General features: G+C 40.6%; 1 protein-coding gene across 4 annotated transcripts in view; it reads left to right on the plus strand.

Moving 5' to 3' along the window:
• Nucleotides 1-19,302, plus strand: part of SPATS2 (spermatogenesis associated serine rich 2) — a 142,054-nt gene that overhangs the window by 109,216 nt on the left and 13,536 nt on the right. For all 4 annotated transcript variants that reach the window (XM_089679637.1, XM_089679646.1, XM_089679655.1 and 1 more), the window contains 3 exons: nt 7,911-7,969; nt 11,159-11,268; nt 11,642-11,744. In XM_089679637.1, the coding sequence (XP_089535763.1) occupies nt 7,911-7,969; nt 11,159-11,268; nt 11,642-11,744 (272 nt within the window). The remainder of the gene's footprint in view (nt 1-7,910; nt 7,970-11,158; nt 11,269-11,641; nt 11,745-19,302) is intronic.

Genomic DNA, 19,302 nt, shown 5'->3' on the forward strand with positions numbered 1-19,302 from the left:
GTGTACATGTTGACTATCAGGAAACATGGCCTTGGGCTGTTTCATTTCTCCAGCACCTTTATGGTGCACACTTGCCACGCCAGTCCTACATTGTGCAAGGGAGTATTTTTATGACCCATGATAACCCTGCCTCACTGACAAACATGCTCAGCTGAGCGTAATCCTGTGACGGATTCAGCTCTGTCCTGTCATTTATAGCTGCTGTGCTAATACATCTTTACTTTAAAAATATTTCATTGTCCGAGTCAGAACCTCCCATATGTTTCAGGTCAGTGTCTCAGAAAGTATTGAAGCCATTAAATCCACATGATAGGTAGGCAGACCTTTTGAGGAGTGGTTAATGATGGCCCCCTTGATAGTCTCTTGGTACAGTACTTTTAACCATTTCCCATTCTTTTATTTTCCTCTATAGAAATTTCTGACATTGCACAGCTGGATAAGTTTGAAGGCTAGTTGAACCCTCAGAATGCATTATTCTAATGCATCCATGCTGCATATACATTGGACTGCTTTCACACTGATCCCTTTTCTTCCGCTTTTTCGTTAAAAATAGCAGAAGAGAAACTGGTGACCATATATTCTATGGGACTCTTCACACTGCTCCATTGCGGGTCCGGTGCATTTTTTAATATCCTGCTTGCGGCACCTCCCAATGGAAATCGGTGGGAAAACACCACAAGAACACACCAACATTGTGTTTTTGATGTGGTTTTGAGTCACATGTCCTGTACAACTGCAAGTGTAGTAAAACCACGGCAAAAACGCATATGATCAGTGTATAAATGGTAGCCTTAATAAATCTGATCTTCTTTTACTCTTTATTTAACTGTCCAGTGTTGCAGCAAGGTTTAAAATACCCTATGGTGCTGCAATCTGGAGAGTGGCTCTTATGCAAATCAGCAGGCTGACTCTACTATGGCCTGACATGACCAGCAGCCGGTGCACTAATCTATGGCTTTTTCAGGTTGTAAGGGGGGTGGCAAGGTGAAGGGTGTCAGACCAAAGGAGAGCTGGCCCTGCTCTTTGTTCAAAAGAGCTGCAGTTTGACGTCTAGATTGCTGCAGTACAGGGTAGCTAAAATATATTTTAGGCTTAGTTCTTCTAATAAAGGAAGCCCACTTTTCAAGAAATATAGATGTCCCGCGTTTGTTTCAGATGAGATTAGATTTGTCTCTAATATGTATGCCAGTTATTCACAAATCTGTTAGTTTGTTGTGTTTGAAGTTAAAAAAGATGAACTGTTGAATTTCAGCCCTATGTGTGTAGTAATGAGCTTGGGCTACCCACCAGGAAGCTTTCACCTGTACAGGCCAATCACGTGCTGTCAGCACATTCCCCGCACACGAATACAAGGGGGTGTATACGTACAGGTAGGGGAATGCCTCAGCCACAGTTGATTTGCCCATACAGGTGACCGCTTCCTGGCAGGTTCAGATCCTAGTCTGAATACACCTGAGCTCATTACTGGTTATATGTAGCAGCATTGCAAGTTCCTTTTAACCCTTTAATTTGCATATACTACTTTTTATGCAGTTCTCTTAGAGTTCACTCATGTTGACACCTATAAAGTTATATATGCTTATGTGCAGTGAATGGACAATGCAATGCTAGCACTACATAAATGTGCCATGTTTGGCCATAGGTGGTGTATTGATCGGCTACTATATATATATATATATATATATATATGTATATATATATATATATAAACTCCAGTTTAATTTAAAAAAGAAATGGATTGCAGATTTAAAATGTGTTCATAATTAAGCCAAATAAAGGGTGACTCTGGGTAACAACGCAAATCTGTGAACTGTATATATACTCTTCAGTAAACATTACACCTATGCTCAGAACATCTACCCGGTATACTTAAATTCATTATATAGCATTCATTGCAGCAAAATTTAGTAGATCTCTAAAATAATTTCCAGGTAGGACTGCACCCCACTTGGCACCATGTTACAACCTGGACATTTTATAAAACATGGTCTTTAAGGTAGGGTTAGCTGGCACCATGTTACAACCTGGACATTTTATAGAACATGGTCTTTAAGGTAGGGTTAGCTGGCACCATGTTACAACCTGGATATTTTATATAACATGGTCTTTAAGGTAGGGTTAGCTGGCACCATGTTACAACCTGGACATTTTATATAACATGGTCTTTAAGGTAGGGTTAGCTGGCACCATGTTACAACCTGGATATTTTATATAACATGGTCTTTAAGGTAGGGTTAGCTGGCACCATGTTACAACCTGGACATTTTATATAACATGGTCTTTAAGGTAGGGTTAGCTGGCACCATGTTACAACCTGGATATTTTATATAACATGGTCTTTAAGGTAGGGTTAGCTGGCACCATGTTACAACCTGGACATTTTATATAACATGGTCTTTAAGGTAGAGTTAGCTAGCACCATGTTACAACCTGGATATTTTATATAACATGGTCTTTAAGGTAGCGTTAGCCTAAAGGCTAGCGGAGCTGTTAAGCACATCAAATAATTGTCAGGAGAAGGCTCCATTTTAAGCTGATCAGGAATGGATCGAAATTCAGCCTGTTCAGCAGGGACTTGCTGAATTTTGCTGTGTGTGGCCAGTGTGATTGAACATAAGTCTACAGATTGACTTTTGTTCAGCTGCCCCGACAGTAGTTTTTTTTTAACCTGTCAGCATGACAGGCATTAGACTGAAGCCCTGATCTGTGTATTCTGATGGTGGGGGTCTCCCCACTGTCAGAATATAAAGACATCGTGGGGAGGATTGTGTAACACGGAATGTGTGGATGAGGGACTTGGTTGAGATTTTTTGTTTTTTTTTTTTCAACCTGCTGGTTGAACAAATAGAAGGACTCGTGCATGGTCAGCTTTAGTCCATTTAAATTCCATGTTTGTTTGGAGCAATTCTTTTTCAACGTGGAGGGGCAAAGCGATATAGTGGTTTAGCAGATCATTATTAAGCGCGGCTTCTCAAACTGCCTGTGTCCACAGTCTGTACTGTCATCATGTTAAATTAAAGCACAACTTTTGCAGGATCAAGTCAGAAAAGCCCCCTCTGCATCCAAGGGCTAAGGTTATTGTTTATTCAAAACAAGACGAGGAATATTTCCAACAGTATAATTGGCTGTTACCTTATGTGCTTTTGTTACATACTGTTTCTTTAAAGCAGAGAGCTTTAGTTAAATGTCAGTGTTCCCTTATTTGTTTTTACTTGCATACATAGTATAGACGTCAGTGGCTGTTTGTGTTGCTAGATGCTTCAGCACCTAACCCGTTTCTATCCTGGAGTTGCGTGCACAGTGAGTGAGAACCAGGAAGCTTGGTTCCGTATAGTGGAGAAAAAGAAACTCCTCAGCTGCTTTGGCTTTCAGCCAGGTGGAAACTCCTTCAATAAATATAAGGGGACAAACGTTTACTCCAGCTTCAGGACAGTTTTTATAAGTCAGGGTGTTGTCTTGCCCTTTTTTGCACGACGGATAAGCAGATAAAGCAGCAAATGTTAGAAAAAAAAAACCCTTTACTTATTCAAAGTAAAACCACTAATTTGAATGCTGTTCTAGATCTATTCAAGTACTAGAGCATAGGTTCATATGCAGTTTAAAGGACACCTATCATAGGAGAAATATGTAGGCTGCACTTTTTATTTCTTTCAATTCTAGTTGCCCAAGCTTTTATGCTCATCCTTTGGCCTGAATAAAGTCTGTGTCAATGACCTATATCAAGTATAGATATCTGAGGTTCTGACTTTCTTCTGACTCATAGAATCAAAGTATTGACATTCAAAGGTCAGCATGACCGCCAGACATCTAGCATTTCAACAGAAGATCATTTTTTTTTCTTCTCATGGCCATTTTGTGTAGGAAAATTATCCTTAAACATCTTTAGTCTCATAACCAGTAGGGGACAACTTTTTCCTGTAAGAACAGTCAAAGATTACATTTTCACTTTTTTTTTTTTTTTTAAATGTGATCTGATTTTCCACTGGGGAGATTTTCCATCACTTCCAGTGATAAAGTATTGAGCCTAGAGATACCTCTAGTGATACAGCCAGTTTAATCCCTTCACGCCTAGGGGTAAAACAAATCTTAAAGCCTAAGTATAATCACAACTACTTTGTACATCCAGGTATACCTTGTTTTTTTTCAGGACAAGTTGGGATTTTTTTTGGTGGTAAAAGGCAATGGATAGCTCCTGATTTTTTTTTTTTTATTATTATCATCAAAGAAAAACTGGCCCAAAATAGTAAAAAAAAAATTATTTTTTTTTAATTTAGCTGTGTGTTTCTTGTTACTACCATAACCTACCACCAAAGAACAACCCAAAATAAATTTTCCAGCTTTTGACGATCGCCATGATACCATATATGTGTATGTTATTTGTACCTGTACTACAGCCCAGAAGCAATAGTGCGCATTTTGTTTTTTATCTAAATCACACTAACTGACACTGATACCAATTTTAAAAAAAATCCTGACATTTGACCTGGACCTTTGACCATGACCTTGATCCAAACACTAACCCTGGCACTTAACTAGATCAACCCTTGATCTAGGTATTTTTTCTTTTATTTATTGATTTTATCTTTTTTTTCTCTCTCTCTGCAAGGAGAGAGAGAGATACAATGTATCTCCTCCATTCAGAGAGAAGAAACCAAGGGCGGCAGGCTTCACAGTGACTAATCACTGTGATAGCCAATCAGATGCTATTACAGCGGTAATGTGACCTTGAATCGGGGGTCCCGATCGTTAGAACGGGACCTGGGGCTCTGTGACACCCTGGTCTTTGTGCTGGGAGCACGCTGTGTGGCACGCTCCCAGCACAAAGACAGGAACGCAAATATGTGGCCCCATGGAAAAAAGCCCAGTTCTGGGAGGCCGCATATTAATGTAACGTTGGCGTGAAGGGGTTAATGATCATTGTGATAAAAATCATTTTTGTATAAAGAAAGCCTAAAAGTGTCAGATCACCTGAATGTGTTTAGGTTAAAGGTAGAGCCTGGTGGGCTGAGGCACTCCCTGACTTCCAACATGAGATTCATTTGAGTCCTAACTCGGTTCCTGTGGAGTTTAGAGATGTTTCCTCCCAGTTTTGCATGTTTTAGATCCTCTAGTTTCATGCCTTAAAATATAAGAACACAAGCCAACAGGAAGAGAGGGAAACCGTCATAATGGGTAAAGCAGGGGGTAGACCCAGGAAGTCAAGCACAGAGATTCTGGCAACAGGGTCCCCAAGTGGTGTACAAAATTATTAGGTGGTTTAACTGGCCCTTTATAGCAGTTCTACTACTTTGTGTGCGTTCTGCTTCTTTATTATTATTATTATACAGTATTTATATAGCGCCAAAAAGTTGCTCAGCGCTGTACATTGTAGTGGGGGACAGTACATGAGACAATACAGTAACAAAACAATACACAAGGGGTTCGAGGGCCAGGCTCTTTCGAGCTTACAATCTAGGAGGGAGGGGAAAGTGGCTGTGGGGGATGGAGTGGTAGGAGGAGTGGAGGAGATCGGCTGTTACGTGAGGGTGGGATAGGCTTCCCTGAAGAGATGGGTTTTCAGGGTCCGCCTAAAGGTGAGGAGGGTAGGTGACAGTCTGATGGGTTGGGGTAGTGAGTTCCAGAGGATGGGGGAAGTCCTGGAGAAGTCCTGCAGTGGGGCGTGGGAGGTGGAGACCAGGGAGCTAGAAAGTAGGAGGTCTTGTGAGGAGCGAAGATTACGGGTTGGGTGGTATTTGGGTATCAGGTCGGTGAGGTAGTTTGGGGCAGCATTGTGAATAGCTTTGTATGTCAGTGTTAGTAGTTTGAATTTAATGCGTTGGGCAATCGGGAGCCAGTGGAGAGAATGACAGAGGGGGGTGGCAGAAGAGGAGCAGTTGGTAAGGTGGATGAGTCTGGCCGCTGAGTTCAGGATAGACTGAAGCGGGGATAGTCTGTGATGAGGTAAGCCGGTGAGGAGGGAGTTACAGTAGTCCAGACGTGAAATAATGAGGGAGTGAACGAGTTGTTTAGTAGTGTCTGGGGTTAGGAACGAACGTATTTTGGAGATGTTGCGGAGGTGGAGTCTGCATGAGTTTGCCAACGATTGGACATGGGGTTGGAAGGACAGGTTTGAATCTAGAGTGACACCTAGGACTTTGGGTTGCGGGGTGGGACTGATGGTGGCGTTGTTGGTTACGATGGAGGGGGGGGGGGCGTGGGCTGGGGGGAAGATTAGGAGCTCGGTTTTGGAAAGGTTCAGTTTGAGGAAATGGAGCGACATCAAGTCTGATATGTCGTTCAGCAGGTAACATTTTTTTAGCTAAGGACTTTAAACCACCAATTAGTTAGACATAAAAGGTCTTTGCTACAGCAAAGCTTTAGTAGGAATTTTATGAATGCTTTGAGTTTTAGGACCGCAGATTTATGTTACTAAATTCGTCGTGATATTACATGCATGCCATACATGGGCCTGCTCAGTCATTTATGTCAAACAGTACGTGACTTCTGTTCACAAATCAGAAACACCTTATTACTGTTTTCACTTCAGTCCACTGAAACCTGGTTTGTGGTCATGGGTTAATGTACTTAATGTAAAGACTGCAGAGCTTTGTCTGTAAGTGACTGGTAAGATGAGATGAGCAGGGGAGCACAATCATTTTGTGATGCTGATCTAGAAATGGGCATGTATACTAAATGAGTAAATATGAATACCTCTTGAATTGTACTAAAAAAATGTTGATTGAAACAAAAACTGTAAAAAAAAAAACAAAAAAAAAAACAAAACAATTTTATAATGCACACACACTGAATCGCATGTATGTAAGTACAACAGCACTAAACTGCTCAAGTGCAAGTTTTCTTCTACTTCACCTCCCATTTTGTTGCTGTGTTATTAATCTGCTGTAGTTACCCAACATCTTTTATCTTTGAACTACCTCTTGTCCATACACTGGTCATGGGCCTACTTTATTCCTGAAAGTCAGCCTGTTTGTATTGCCCTTTCCCTTGTGACATAAACAATGTTTAAATATAAAGATTGATTAGAAATTAGTATATGAGAAATAGGATCATTGAAGTCTGTGGACAATAGAATCCAGAAACATGGAACAGAGAAGTGATTTTTGTAATGACACCAGCAAAGTGCCTAATTGTTATTTGGAATTGTTGAAATGACTGCTTCTTCGTTGGCAAGAAAAATTTGGCAATGTTTTGACTAGTGAGGGTACATCGTCATAAAAGTAGGTGATTGCTTTATATCGTGGTCCTATTGCTGACAAGTTGCAGTCAATAATAACATGATTGCTAGCATTTGGAGTACTGCAGAACAATGCTGTGGGCCCAAAGTAACTTTAGATTTTCTATTTCCGTTTTTTTTTTTTTTTGTTTTTTTTTTAATTAAAAAAAAAAATACTAAGTGGTTTTAAACTCTTACATATACCCAGTGAAGTGACTGGCCTCAGGTGATACACAGAGATTAAACAAATCTTGCTACAAAATTTGTACCTCTGTCTGTAGTCTTATCTTCTCTACATCCGTTCAGAGTGGTGAATTTATAAAGCTTGCCTGAGAGTTCAGGAAAAAAAAGGGGGTGGAGCTGGAATTACAGTCTGCAGGATTCAGTGAGGAGAGAGCTGAGTGGGAGGGAAGAGACAAAACCCCACTCTCCTCCCCGCATCTCCCGATTTCCCCCCCCCCTTTTTAAAAGGGGTGTAGGGCTTAACTTGATAACTGGAAATGGGCAAATATGAAATATTGAAATGCAGAATTGTGTATTTTTCCTGTAAAACAAATGCACAACCACTGTACATTCTCTGCAATCAACAATTTTGAGTTTACTAGTGAAGTGTCTTTACAAAGTTGTCATCTTCTGCCACCTGCTGGCTCTTTTGATTTATTTTCTCTCAAATTACCAATTGTTCTTTTCTCTCTAGCCTTATGGACAGAGAAGTGGCACTTTTAGCAGAAATGGACAAAGTGAAAGCTGAAGCAAGTAAGTAATGATGATTCATACTTTTTATGGCTTTAAAAATGATTGCGTGATAAAATAATCTGTATGTTATATAAATTATATGAACCGATTTGAAGCTTGTGTGGTTCCAACTATGGCCTGTAAAACACACGTTAATGCACATCAGGGTATTGAGTTAAAATCCATGGAGGTCAGGACAGGACCATTTTTTTCATCCAGCGGAGGTCTGAATCTCATGTTTCTTCTACTAAATCAGATTACATCACATCATAGTACCACTCAGCAGCTCTCGGCTCAGCTGTGGTGTGTAGAAAAGGTTGCAACACAGATCCCCACCTTTACATTGGTGCCCTCACTCTCCCCTTTATATCATAGCATGGGCCTCACGGACAGTGATGTGTGTACATTATTTCCCATTTTAAACCTGTATGAATACATATCATTAATACATATGCATGCAGTTCATTAGAGCAAAAAGATGTAAATGGAGCCTTCTAGCCAAAAATCCAATTCTTTTATATCTGGTGCCCACAGTGAGAGAGTCATGTAGCCCCCCCCCCCCCCCTATCAACATGCTAATGACATTAAGTCAAAACTTGCTATTTTCATTGCATGCATTAATTTAGACCCAGTGTTCTCGTCATCATTAGGTCTCTGTACTTCTCCATGGAATGCCCACTGATCATGGCTAGTAGTACTTAGCTTCCTGACACCTCACAACATGCTACCTCGGTATGCTTTTCAAGAACCCTCAGCCCTGATGCAAGTAGAGGGCTGGTTTTTGGGAGGAGTTATGTAAAATATGAAAATTCCTTTTAGGCTGGATGTCACTCAATTTTGATTTTATCTTGACACACTTTGCTTAACCATATTTGAAAATATTTACTGTTTATGTGTGAAATCATACAAATGATAAAAGAACATAATTAGCCATAATACACCTCATTTAGCACTATATGTGAGATAAGAATACATTCAGATGATTGCATAGTCTACAAAAGCCTGTCTTTTTCTCTGGGAAGTATGAAAGATTCAAGGAAAAATTTTGGTATGTCTTTGTGGGCTGCACAGAGTGAATCAGTTGTCTGATATATTGATAAATAAGGGCTGCTGCTATAGAAACTTCTATTGAAAACCCATCTCCAGCTAAACCTTTTCATTTTGTTTGACACAGTGGCGAAGGATTAGAACCTTTTGTCAGAAATCTCTCCAAAGAGAACACCGCAAACCATTTTAAGCAACATGAGGAAGGTGTAATAAAACCCTTCACAATTAATTGCTTTCCAAGCCCTGTTATCCAGTTGATGACTGCACCCCCTCTTTCTTGTACATACAGTTGTGTTCAAAATAATAGCAGTCAGACATCACTAACCTGATCAATCACTGTTTTTGGTAGAAATGATATTTCTACATGGCAAATAATTTACTAGCAGGTGTAGTAGAGTAATAGAAATCCAACAGACCCAACAGTCATGACATGCATGCTGCTGATTCTGTGTAATTAAATCACTCATTGAAAGGGGCATGTTCAAAATAATAGTAGTGTGGAGTTCTATTAGTGAGGTCATTCATTCTTTGAAAAACAGGTGGCAATTATTGCCCTTATTTAAGGAAGGAAGGCAGCAACTGTACATGCTGGTTACAGTGCATTTCTCTTGAAATTCTGAGGAAAATGGGTCATTCCAGACATTGTTCACAAGAACAGCGTACCTTGATTAAAAGTTGATTGGAGAGGGGAAAACATATAAAGAAGTGCAGAAAATGATAGGCTGCTCAGGTAAAATGATCGCAAATGCTTTAAAATGGCAACCAAAACCTGAAAGACGTGGAAGAAAGCAAAAAACTACCATTCGAATGGATACCTGTGAGTACTGTTACAATTAGAAGACGCCTATGTGAAGCCAAAATGGCAACCAAAACCTGAAAGACGTGGAAGAAAGCAAAAAACTACCATTCGAATGGTACCTGTGAGTATTGTTACAATTAGAAGACGCCTATGTGAAGCCAAGCTATCTGCAAGAAGCCCCCACAAAGTCCCTCTGTTGAAAAAAAGACATGCTGAAGAGGTTACAATTTGCCAAAGAGCACATTGACTGGCCTAAAGAGAAATGGCGCAACATTTTGTGGACTGATGAAAGTAAGATTGTTCTTTTTGGGTCTAGTGGCCGGAGACAGTTTGTCAGACGACCCCCAAACACTGAATTCAAGCCACAGTACACTGGGAAGACAGTGAAGCATGGTTGCGCAAGCATCATGATATGGGGATGTTTCTCATACTACGGTGTTGGGCCTATTTATCGCATACCAGGGATCATGGATCAGTTTAAATACATCAGAATACTTGAAGAGGTCATGCTGCCTTATGCTGAAGAGGAAACGCCCTTGAAATGGGTGTTCCAACAAGACAACGACCCCAAACACACCAGTAAAAGTGCAACATCTTGGTTCCAGACCAACAAGATTGACGTTATGGAGTGGCCAGCCCAATCCCCGGATCTTAATCCAATAGAAAACTTGTGGGGTGACATCAAAAATGCAGTTTCTGAGGAAAAACCAAGAAATGGAGAAGAACTGTAGAATGTAGTCCAATCATCCTGGGCTGGAATACCTGTTCACAGGTGCCAGAAGTTGGTTGACTCCATGCAACACAGATGTACAGCAGTTCTCAGAAATAGTGCTTATACAACTAAATATTAATTGATTCAAAGGAAAGCAAAATCTTCAAACATTTTTCAGTTTATATAGTGAATGTTTGAGTTTGTAAAGAAGAATACAAACACTGCTATTTTTTTGAACAGTCTAATATTCACTTTTCTTCAATTTTTTTTAGAGGAACAACACAAATTTGATATATTTTTCTTCATGTTTTGATTTGGAATAGAATGTGTAGTGTTCCCAATGCATTTGTGTGTATGGAAATAAAAGCTATTAGAAGGATTTTGAGCTTTATTCACTTTTTTCAACACACTGCTATTATTTTGAACACAACTGTATATAACAGGACCTGAATTTTTCTCATTCCCACAGTATCAAAAACAAAAAAAATTTAATGGGAGCTGCAATAAAGTGTATTTCTTGGTAAATTAAGGAATGGCATTAAAGTAATGCCTTAAATATCCTTCACATGCTTGTCATTTTACATCCAGGCAGATACAGCAACTATACCAATGTTAATGTTTTTTGATGTGCGGTTTGTGTATCTTTTCACAGTGGAGATTCTGGACAGCCGACAGAAGAAGGCAGAGGAGCTAAAGAAGCTCACTGATGTGGCTGTGCGCATGTCTGAAGAGCAGCTGGCAGAGCTCCGTGCTGATATTAAGGTTGGCCTTCCAAATTATGAATATTATCACACACATAAGTAAAATGTCCAACATGTTTAATTTCTTCCATTGTTAGGAAGTTATGGTAAAACCGTAGATGTAAATACGCTTTTCCAAGCTCTGTAAACACAGTAGCAACTGGACTAGTTCTAATGTATTTCAGTCAGTTTATCTACCCTGCTGCTAATGCCCTCCAGTTATTTGTGGTATGACAAAATGTTTTTCATGATAGTTATATTAACGTATATGCCTCCCTCTTTCCTCTTTTGTTCATGCAATTTTGTCGAGTCATTTCCACCTGTAAGTTTGATAACCTATAAACCTTTCCTTCTTGATTTACCTGTGGCATCACTTAGTATCACTTGTCTTGTAGCATTTCGTTAGTGAGCGGAAGTATGATGAGGAACTGGGTCGTGCTGCACGCTTTACAGCTGACTTGGAAACCCTGAAGAAGAGTATAGAGTCTTTTGGACAAGGTTTGTGCCACCTAATCTTGTGTACTTTTGCCTTAAAGTTCTGACAGAATCAACAGTGAAGTATTTCTTGCCTGTTTTCCTCATCTGGGAGAATATTCACGGATGTCTTGGTGTGGGAGATTCTGTAATTTTCTTCTTGCACTCATCAGCGAGCCAAGCATATATTTTATTATTTTGTTTTCATTGTGTTTTATGATCTTGTCATTGGAGTCTTGAGGTTGTTTTGTAAAAACATTTAGTAGACCCCTTAGGTTCAAAATTTAACTCCTGTGGGATCACATCATGCTGACCCCTTTTGAATAGCTATGTAAGTATGTATAGTATAGTTATGTAGAACATTAAAAATTAGTGCCTATACATTCATTGTTAGTGGTTGTACTAAAAAAAAAAAAAAAAAAAAAAGCATCATTCACTGAAGCCTATTGGCCATTAGTTATGACTACAAGTACAAGTACATCTCTCAAGTTGAGTTGGTTTACTGGCAGGCTTTCACCTCCGCCTATGCACTCCAATGTGCAGTTGTTTTATAATTCTGATCTGAAAATACTAATCATCAGGTGCATGAGCTTGGCAAGATTAAACCATGCAGCTGTTCTTTTCATTGGTACTTGTATTATAAATCTAATACATGGATCTCTTTGTCTGATTGGTGACACAAATTCCTTTACTTTCTGGTTATAATTCCACATACAGGAGACACTAGCAAACAAAAAACTTGTAGGCCTTCACAGGACAACCCCCTCTTTTTCCCAGCATGTCTCCAAAGTCCACATTTTTTACAAAATATTTTTCTTTAAAGATTCTCAAGATCCCTGCTACATTGCTTGAGCTGGTCTCTACATGGCAGGTATGCAAATTGGTCTTTTCATTGACTCTGGAGTGCTATACCCCTGCCCTGCCGAACTGGACATTGTGGGGATAGCCTGGAATGTGAGCTGCTGGCACTGGGTTCTGCTAGTGCCACTTTCCAGAAATCGCAAACTGGTAAAATTTAGCCACAAGTGCTTTCCAGATTAAGAGCTCTGCTGTTTCCTTAGCTTTTTCCCTGTCTGTGAAGACTCACTTTGTGAGTAGGCTTTTCCAGATTAGCACTAGATGTTACTTGGTTAGTGGGACTACTCCTTTTTTTTTTAATGCATTGAGTGCCTCTAGCGCGCTCTGCACTGTTCCGGTGCCTATAGTGCAGCCACTGATGGGCTAGGTATCTACATCTGGAATTTTGCCGTCGGGCTCCTCTGCTCTGTTAATGGAAGATTTCATTGCAGTCATGCAGGATTTCATGGATAAATAGCACTGTGTTTTCTGACTGCAGAGGCTTCAAGAACTCTTGTGGCTTCTGCTGCATAATTTCTGTCTGATCTACCCCTGGCTTCTACAGCTGCCAAGCCTCTATCTAAAGCAGAGTCTCATCAGTGCTTGACAGACAAACCTGCATCTGAGGAATTACAGTATTCTGCAAATGCTCCAAAACCGTTTCTGGCTCTTATGGATGTGGTATGCACCATTTAAAAAATTAAGAACCGGCAAATAGCCTCTATCATCTCTGTCCCCAATCTAGAATCCTTTAGTACTCCTAAGACCACAAAGTCCTTTTCAGTGCACCCACTGTTTATAGTTTTTCCTTTATGCAGACTGTAAACATCCTGACAAAGTTTGTACCTACTAAGCCAGTTTGTGAAGGATTTTGTTCAAAAAGTGGGCTTTCCCCTCTGTAGATCTGGCAATATCCTATCCTAATAAAGCATCTGCTATCACAGTGAAGGATGCATCTGTCTTTAAGGACCCCATCGACAACTGATTGGAGGCCCTTTCTAGAGCCCGATTCCTGGTGAGTCCTGAACTACATTCTGTCTTAGTCAGCATTTGAGAGATCAACATCACAGCTGACCTATCTATTTTAGATCCCAACTAGTAGCATTAGACTAAACTGCGCAAATTACCAGTACCTCTATCATACAAAGCTGCATATATCAAAAAGGATATTCTCTCTTCTAAAACCTTATTAAATAAAATATTGCGCTATGTATCTAGTTGGGATCTGACCACTGACAGTTGATCTATGGGTCATAGAGTATTTGGAACTCACGCCTGCAAACTTTGAGCTACAGTGTGGATGGGTTGGCGGAGGTTTCCCCAGATCATCTCTCCTATAGGAGGGTCCTGTCAACGCACTCTTTGGGCTACTCTCCTCTGCTACCAGTGGCACGAGTACTTGCCTCCTTCAGTAAAAGAAGCCTAGCGCTCAGTTTGGGAAGACCCAGCCCTCAACAGAGTCCAAGGCAAGTCCTTTTCATAACTCCATGACCTCAGACTCCAGGCTTCAAGACCAGAAGTATAGCATCTAGCCTTCCCACAGACCTTGAACTTCCAATTTCCCCAAACCCTTAGCGAAGTCTTCAGCATAAAGGTGCGATCACTGAAGTAGGGGGACTTTTGCAGACACTTGCATAGTCTGTGTCTCGGATGCTTGGGTTGGGGGGTGAATGGTTTCCAGGATGTGCAAGCTAGAATTTTGCTCCCAGATCCCAATTCAAGTTAATCACTTTCAAACTGCCTGTCTTGCTGCACAGATACAATCCCCAGAAAAAGTATTCATAACCCTTGAAATTTTCACATTTTGTTATGTTACAACCAAAAATGTAATTGTATTTTACTGGGATTTTATGTGATAGACCAACACAAAGTGGCACATAATTGTGAAGTGGAAGGAAAATGATAAATGGTTGTCAACATTTTTTACAAATGCATATCTGAAAAATGTGGCGTGCATTTATATTCAGCCCCCTTTACCTAGATAGCCCTAACCAATTGCCTTCAGAAGTCACCTAATTAGTAAATAGAGTCCACCTGTGTGCAATTTAATCTCAGTATAAATACAGCGGTTCTGTGAAGCCCTCAGAGGTTTGTCAGAGAACATTCGTGAACAAACAGCATCATGAAGGCCAAGGAAAACACCAGACAGGTCAGGGATAAAGTTGTGGAGAAGTTTAAAGCAGGGTTTGGTTGTAACAAAATATACAAAGCTTCAAACATCTCACAGAGCACTGTTCAATCCATCATCCGAAAATGGAAAGAGTATGGCACAACTGTAAACCTACCAAGACATGGCCGTCCACCTAAACTGACAGGCCAGGCAAGGAGGGCATTAATCAGAGAAGCAGCCAAGAGACCCATGGTAACTCTGGAGGGTCTGCAGAGATCCACAGCTCAGGTGGGAGAATCTGTCCACAGGACAACTAAAAGTTGTGCACTCCACAAATCTGGCCTTTATGGAAGAGTGGCAAGAAGAAAGCCATAAGAAGTCCCATTCGCAAGAAGCCATGTAGGGGACACAGCAAACATGGAAGAAGCTGCGCTGGTTAGACTAGACCAAAATTTAACTTTTTGGCCTAAAAGCAAAATGTTATGCGCAGTGGAAAACTAACACTGCACATCACGCTGAACACACCATCCCCACCGTGAAACGTGGTGGTAGCATCATGTTGTGGGGGTGCTTTTCTTCAGCAGGAACAGGGAAGCTGGTCAGAGTTGATGGGAGGATGAATGGAGCCAAATACAGGGCAATCTTAGAAGAAAACCTGTTAGAGTCTGCAAAAGACTTGAGACTGGGGCAGAGGTTCACCTTCCAGCATGACAATGGCCCTAAACATACAACCAGAGCTACACTGGGATTGTTTAGATCAAAGCATATTCATGTGTTAGAATGGCCCAGACAAAGTCCAGACCTAAATCCAATTGAGAATCTGTGTCAAGACTTGAAAATTGCTGTTCAGACGCTCTGCATCCAATCTGACTATTTTGAAAACAACGGGCAAAAATTTCACTGTAGATGTGCAAAACTGGTAGAGACATACTCAAAAAGACTTGCACCTGTAATTGCAGCAAAAGGTGGTTCTACAAAGTATTCACTCAGGGAGGGGGGGGTCTGAATACAAATTCACACCACCTTTACAGATATTTATTTGTAAACCATTTTGAAAACCATTTATAATTTTCCTTCCACATCACAATTATGTGCCACTTTGTGTTGGACTAACATATAAAATCCCAGTAATAAACATTTACGTTTTTGGTTGTAACATGACAAAATGTGGAAAATTTCAAGGTGTATGAATACTTTTTAAAGGCACTGTAAGCAGATCTCCATGCAGGTCAACTGGAGCAGGGTGTCGTTTCCTTTTGGCAAAAGGGGGCATCTGCCCCATCCTGGATATCAAAACCCTAATTGTCTTTATTCCATCCCAGAAATTTAGCATGGATTCCACCAGGGTGGTCATGGCTGCCCTACATCAGGAAGACTTCTCTAGCTTCTGTGGACATCAAGGATGTATATTTGTATGTCCACGTTTTTCCAGAGCATCAGCAATTTCTATGCTTTGCTGTGAGTACTCTGCACTTCCAGTTTGTGGCCCTGCCATTTAGCCTATCCTCTGCCGCTTGGGTGTTCACAAAGGTGCTGACCCCTATGCCAGCTTTACTGCACTCTTAAGACATCCCCATAATGGGATAGTTAGATGACCTCCTGCTGAGGGAACAGTTAGCACTGGTTCTGGCTGACAACATAGCTCTGATCTTGCAGAGGTTTGGTTGGATCTTGAACTTGGTGTCTCAGGAATCCTGCCCTAAAGTCAAAAGTCCTTCCTACGCCCGCCTGTCTGAGCAGGTAAGAGGTCTAGGCACCTTGTCTGTGCAAGGGACTTGGATGTCGGAGGATTGCCTCTCTCAACAGTCTGGTGCCACTTAATAACGTTTACCTAAAAACCAATCGCCTAAGAACTGGAAGTGGTTAAAATATAAGAGATGACAAAACATTAAAGTTTAACAATTTATAGATAATATTTGGTTGCTGAATCAGGCGACAATAAACTCAACACTAACCCTTCACTTTTCCATCCAATTTTAAAATAACTTTAAAATAAAGGTTTGGCTATATACTTTAAAGTGTTACTAAAGTCTAACTTTGACATCCCCCAAAGGACCCGCCCAGGCTTGCCACCCCATTCCTTTAAAACTGAACACATATTGATTACACAGGCTCTGAGACTGATAACCTGCTTCCCATCTGCCCTATAACAGAAATACTGCTACAGGGCGGCACTGGTGTGCAAAATCACGTGTGTATATGCATTATGTGTGAGTGTGTGTCTGATTTTGCATTTCCGGGTAGGGGGTGCACACGCCTTACCCAGGCCACCATTCGCAGCCGCAGCTATCAAATCACCAGGTCCCAGCTGGTGATTACTCGCCAGCGCCCGGTGATTGTCGAGGATCTCCGAAGGGGAGGAGAACTGTTTGCAAACAAAACAGTTCTCCTTCCGGTCAGCTCGTGCACACTGCTTTGGATGTCAGTTCCCCCCAGTGTCAGAATGCCCGCCGCAGTCCTACTATAAGTCGCTGATCGCCACCATTACTAGTAAAAACAAAAATCCTAGTGTATATATACCGCCATTTGTAAACGCTATAACTTTCACGTAAACCAATTAATTTACACGTATTGGGATTTTATTTTAGCAAAGACATGGAGCAGAATACATTTTGACCTAAATTGATGACAAAATTTTGATTTTTTTTTTTTTTTTTTTTTTTTAAATTTTACTAGAAATGTTTAATAGCAAAAAGTCAAAAATATTTTTTTCTCAAAATTGTCAGTTTTTTTTTTTTTTTTTTAATAGCGCACAAAATGCACAGGCGATCAAATACCACTGAAAGAAAGCACAATTCTTGGAGGGAAAAGGACATAAATTGCATTTGGGTGCAGCGTTGCATGACCACGTAATTGTCAAAGTAATGCAGCGCCGTAACACAAAAAATGGCCTGGTCAGGAAGGGGGCTAAATCCTCAGGATGGCAAGCTGTTAAGGTGGTAATTAAGCTCACTTAGTGCCTTATCTGCATTAAATTGGCCTAGGAACCTGTGTAATGAATGTGTTTGGTTTTAAAGGGGTGAGGTGGCGACCCTACACCCCCTCTCCCCACCTCCTTTCACACTTACCTGGCTCCACTCTAGAACAGCTTCCTTCACTTTCTGCTGTCAGTCAATCTTCTGAAAGGAGGCAGTGGAGGCGTGGCTATGAATGCACACAGTTTGGCTTGGAGAGGAAGATGGTAATCTTTCTGTGCAATATAGTTGTACAGAGCAGGTAATTATGAACCCTTTTTTTTATTTAAAACTAAATTGTAGTCTTTAATTTCACTTTGGGATTGTGTAAATCATAATATACACCACACTATTGGCATCTACAGATAATCTGTAGAATTTGATAAATCCCCCATAACTTTGAGATAATAATTACATAGTTACATAGTTAGTCTGGCTGAAAAAAGACAAAAGTCCATCCAGTTCAACCATAGAAAAAAAATAAAGTTATAAACGTATACCCACAGTTGATCCAGAGGAAGGCAACAAACCCCAGGAAAGCATTATCCAATTTCCTCCTGCAGGGAAAAATTTTTTTTTCCTGATCCCCCAAGAGGCAATTGGATATTCCCTGGATAAACTTTACCTTTAGGTGTTAGTATACAGTTATATTCTGTGTATCTAGGAAAGAATGCAGGCCTTTTTTAAAGAAATCCACTGAGCTGGCCAGAACCAACTCTGAGGGAGTCTATTACACATTTGCACAGTTCTCACTGTGAAGAAACCTTTCTGTGTTTGCAGATTGAATTTCTTTTCCTCCAGACATAAATGCCCCCTTGTCCTCTGTGATGACCTCAGGATGAATAGCTCTACACCGAGTTCACTATATGAACCACTGATGTTTTTATACATGTTGATCATATCCCCCCTTAATCTCTTCTTCTCAAGAGAATAAATTCAGTTCCTCTAATTTTTCCTCATAGCTGATCTCCTCCATGCCTCTTATCAGTTTGGTTGCCCATCTCTGTACTTTCTCCAGCTCCCCTATGTTCTTTTTTGTGAATTGGTGCCCAAAACTGAACTGCATATTCCAGATGAGGTCTTACTAATGATTTGTACAGGGGTAAAATGATATCTCTCTCTCTGGAGTCTATACCTCTTTTAGTACAAGAGAGGATTTTGCTCGATTTAGAAACCGCAGCTTGGCATTGCATGTCATTATTAAGCTTGTGATCTACCAGAACCCCCAGATCCTTCTCCACCATTGATTCCCCCAGTTGTACTCCCCCTAGTATGTATGATGCATGCATATTCTTAGCCCCCAAGTGCATAACCTTACATTTATCAACATTAAACTTCATTTCCAAGTGAATTCACCACCAAAAAGGGTTAAATAAAATTCACCAGAGCAATATGCTGATTTTGTGATAAACCAGCATATTATTATTATTATTATACAGTATTTATATAGCGCCAAAAGGTTTGCTCAGCGCTGTACATTATAGTGGGGGACAGTACATGAGACAGTACAGTAACAAAACAATACACAAGGGGTTTGAAGGCCCTGCTCTTTCGAGCTTGCAATCTAGGAGGGAGGGGATAGTGGCACAGGAGGAAGTGGCTGTGGGGGATGGAGTGGTAGGAGGAGTGGAGGAGATCGGCAGTTAGGTGAGGGTGGGGTAGGCTTCCCTGAAGAGATGGG

Source organism: Staurois parvus, unplaced genomic scaffold, assembly GCF_062004578.1.
Source record: "Staurois parvus isolate SC_StPar_1 unplaced genomic scaffold, SC_StPar_1.0 ptg000017l, whole genome shotgun sequence".
NCBI lineage: Eukaryota > Metazoa > Chordata > Amphibia > Anura > Ranidae > Staurois > Staurois parvus.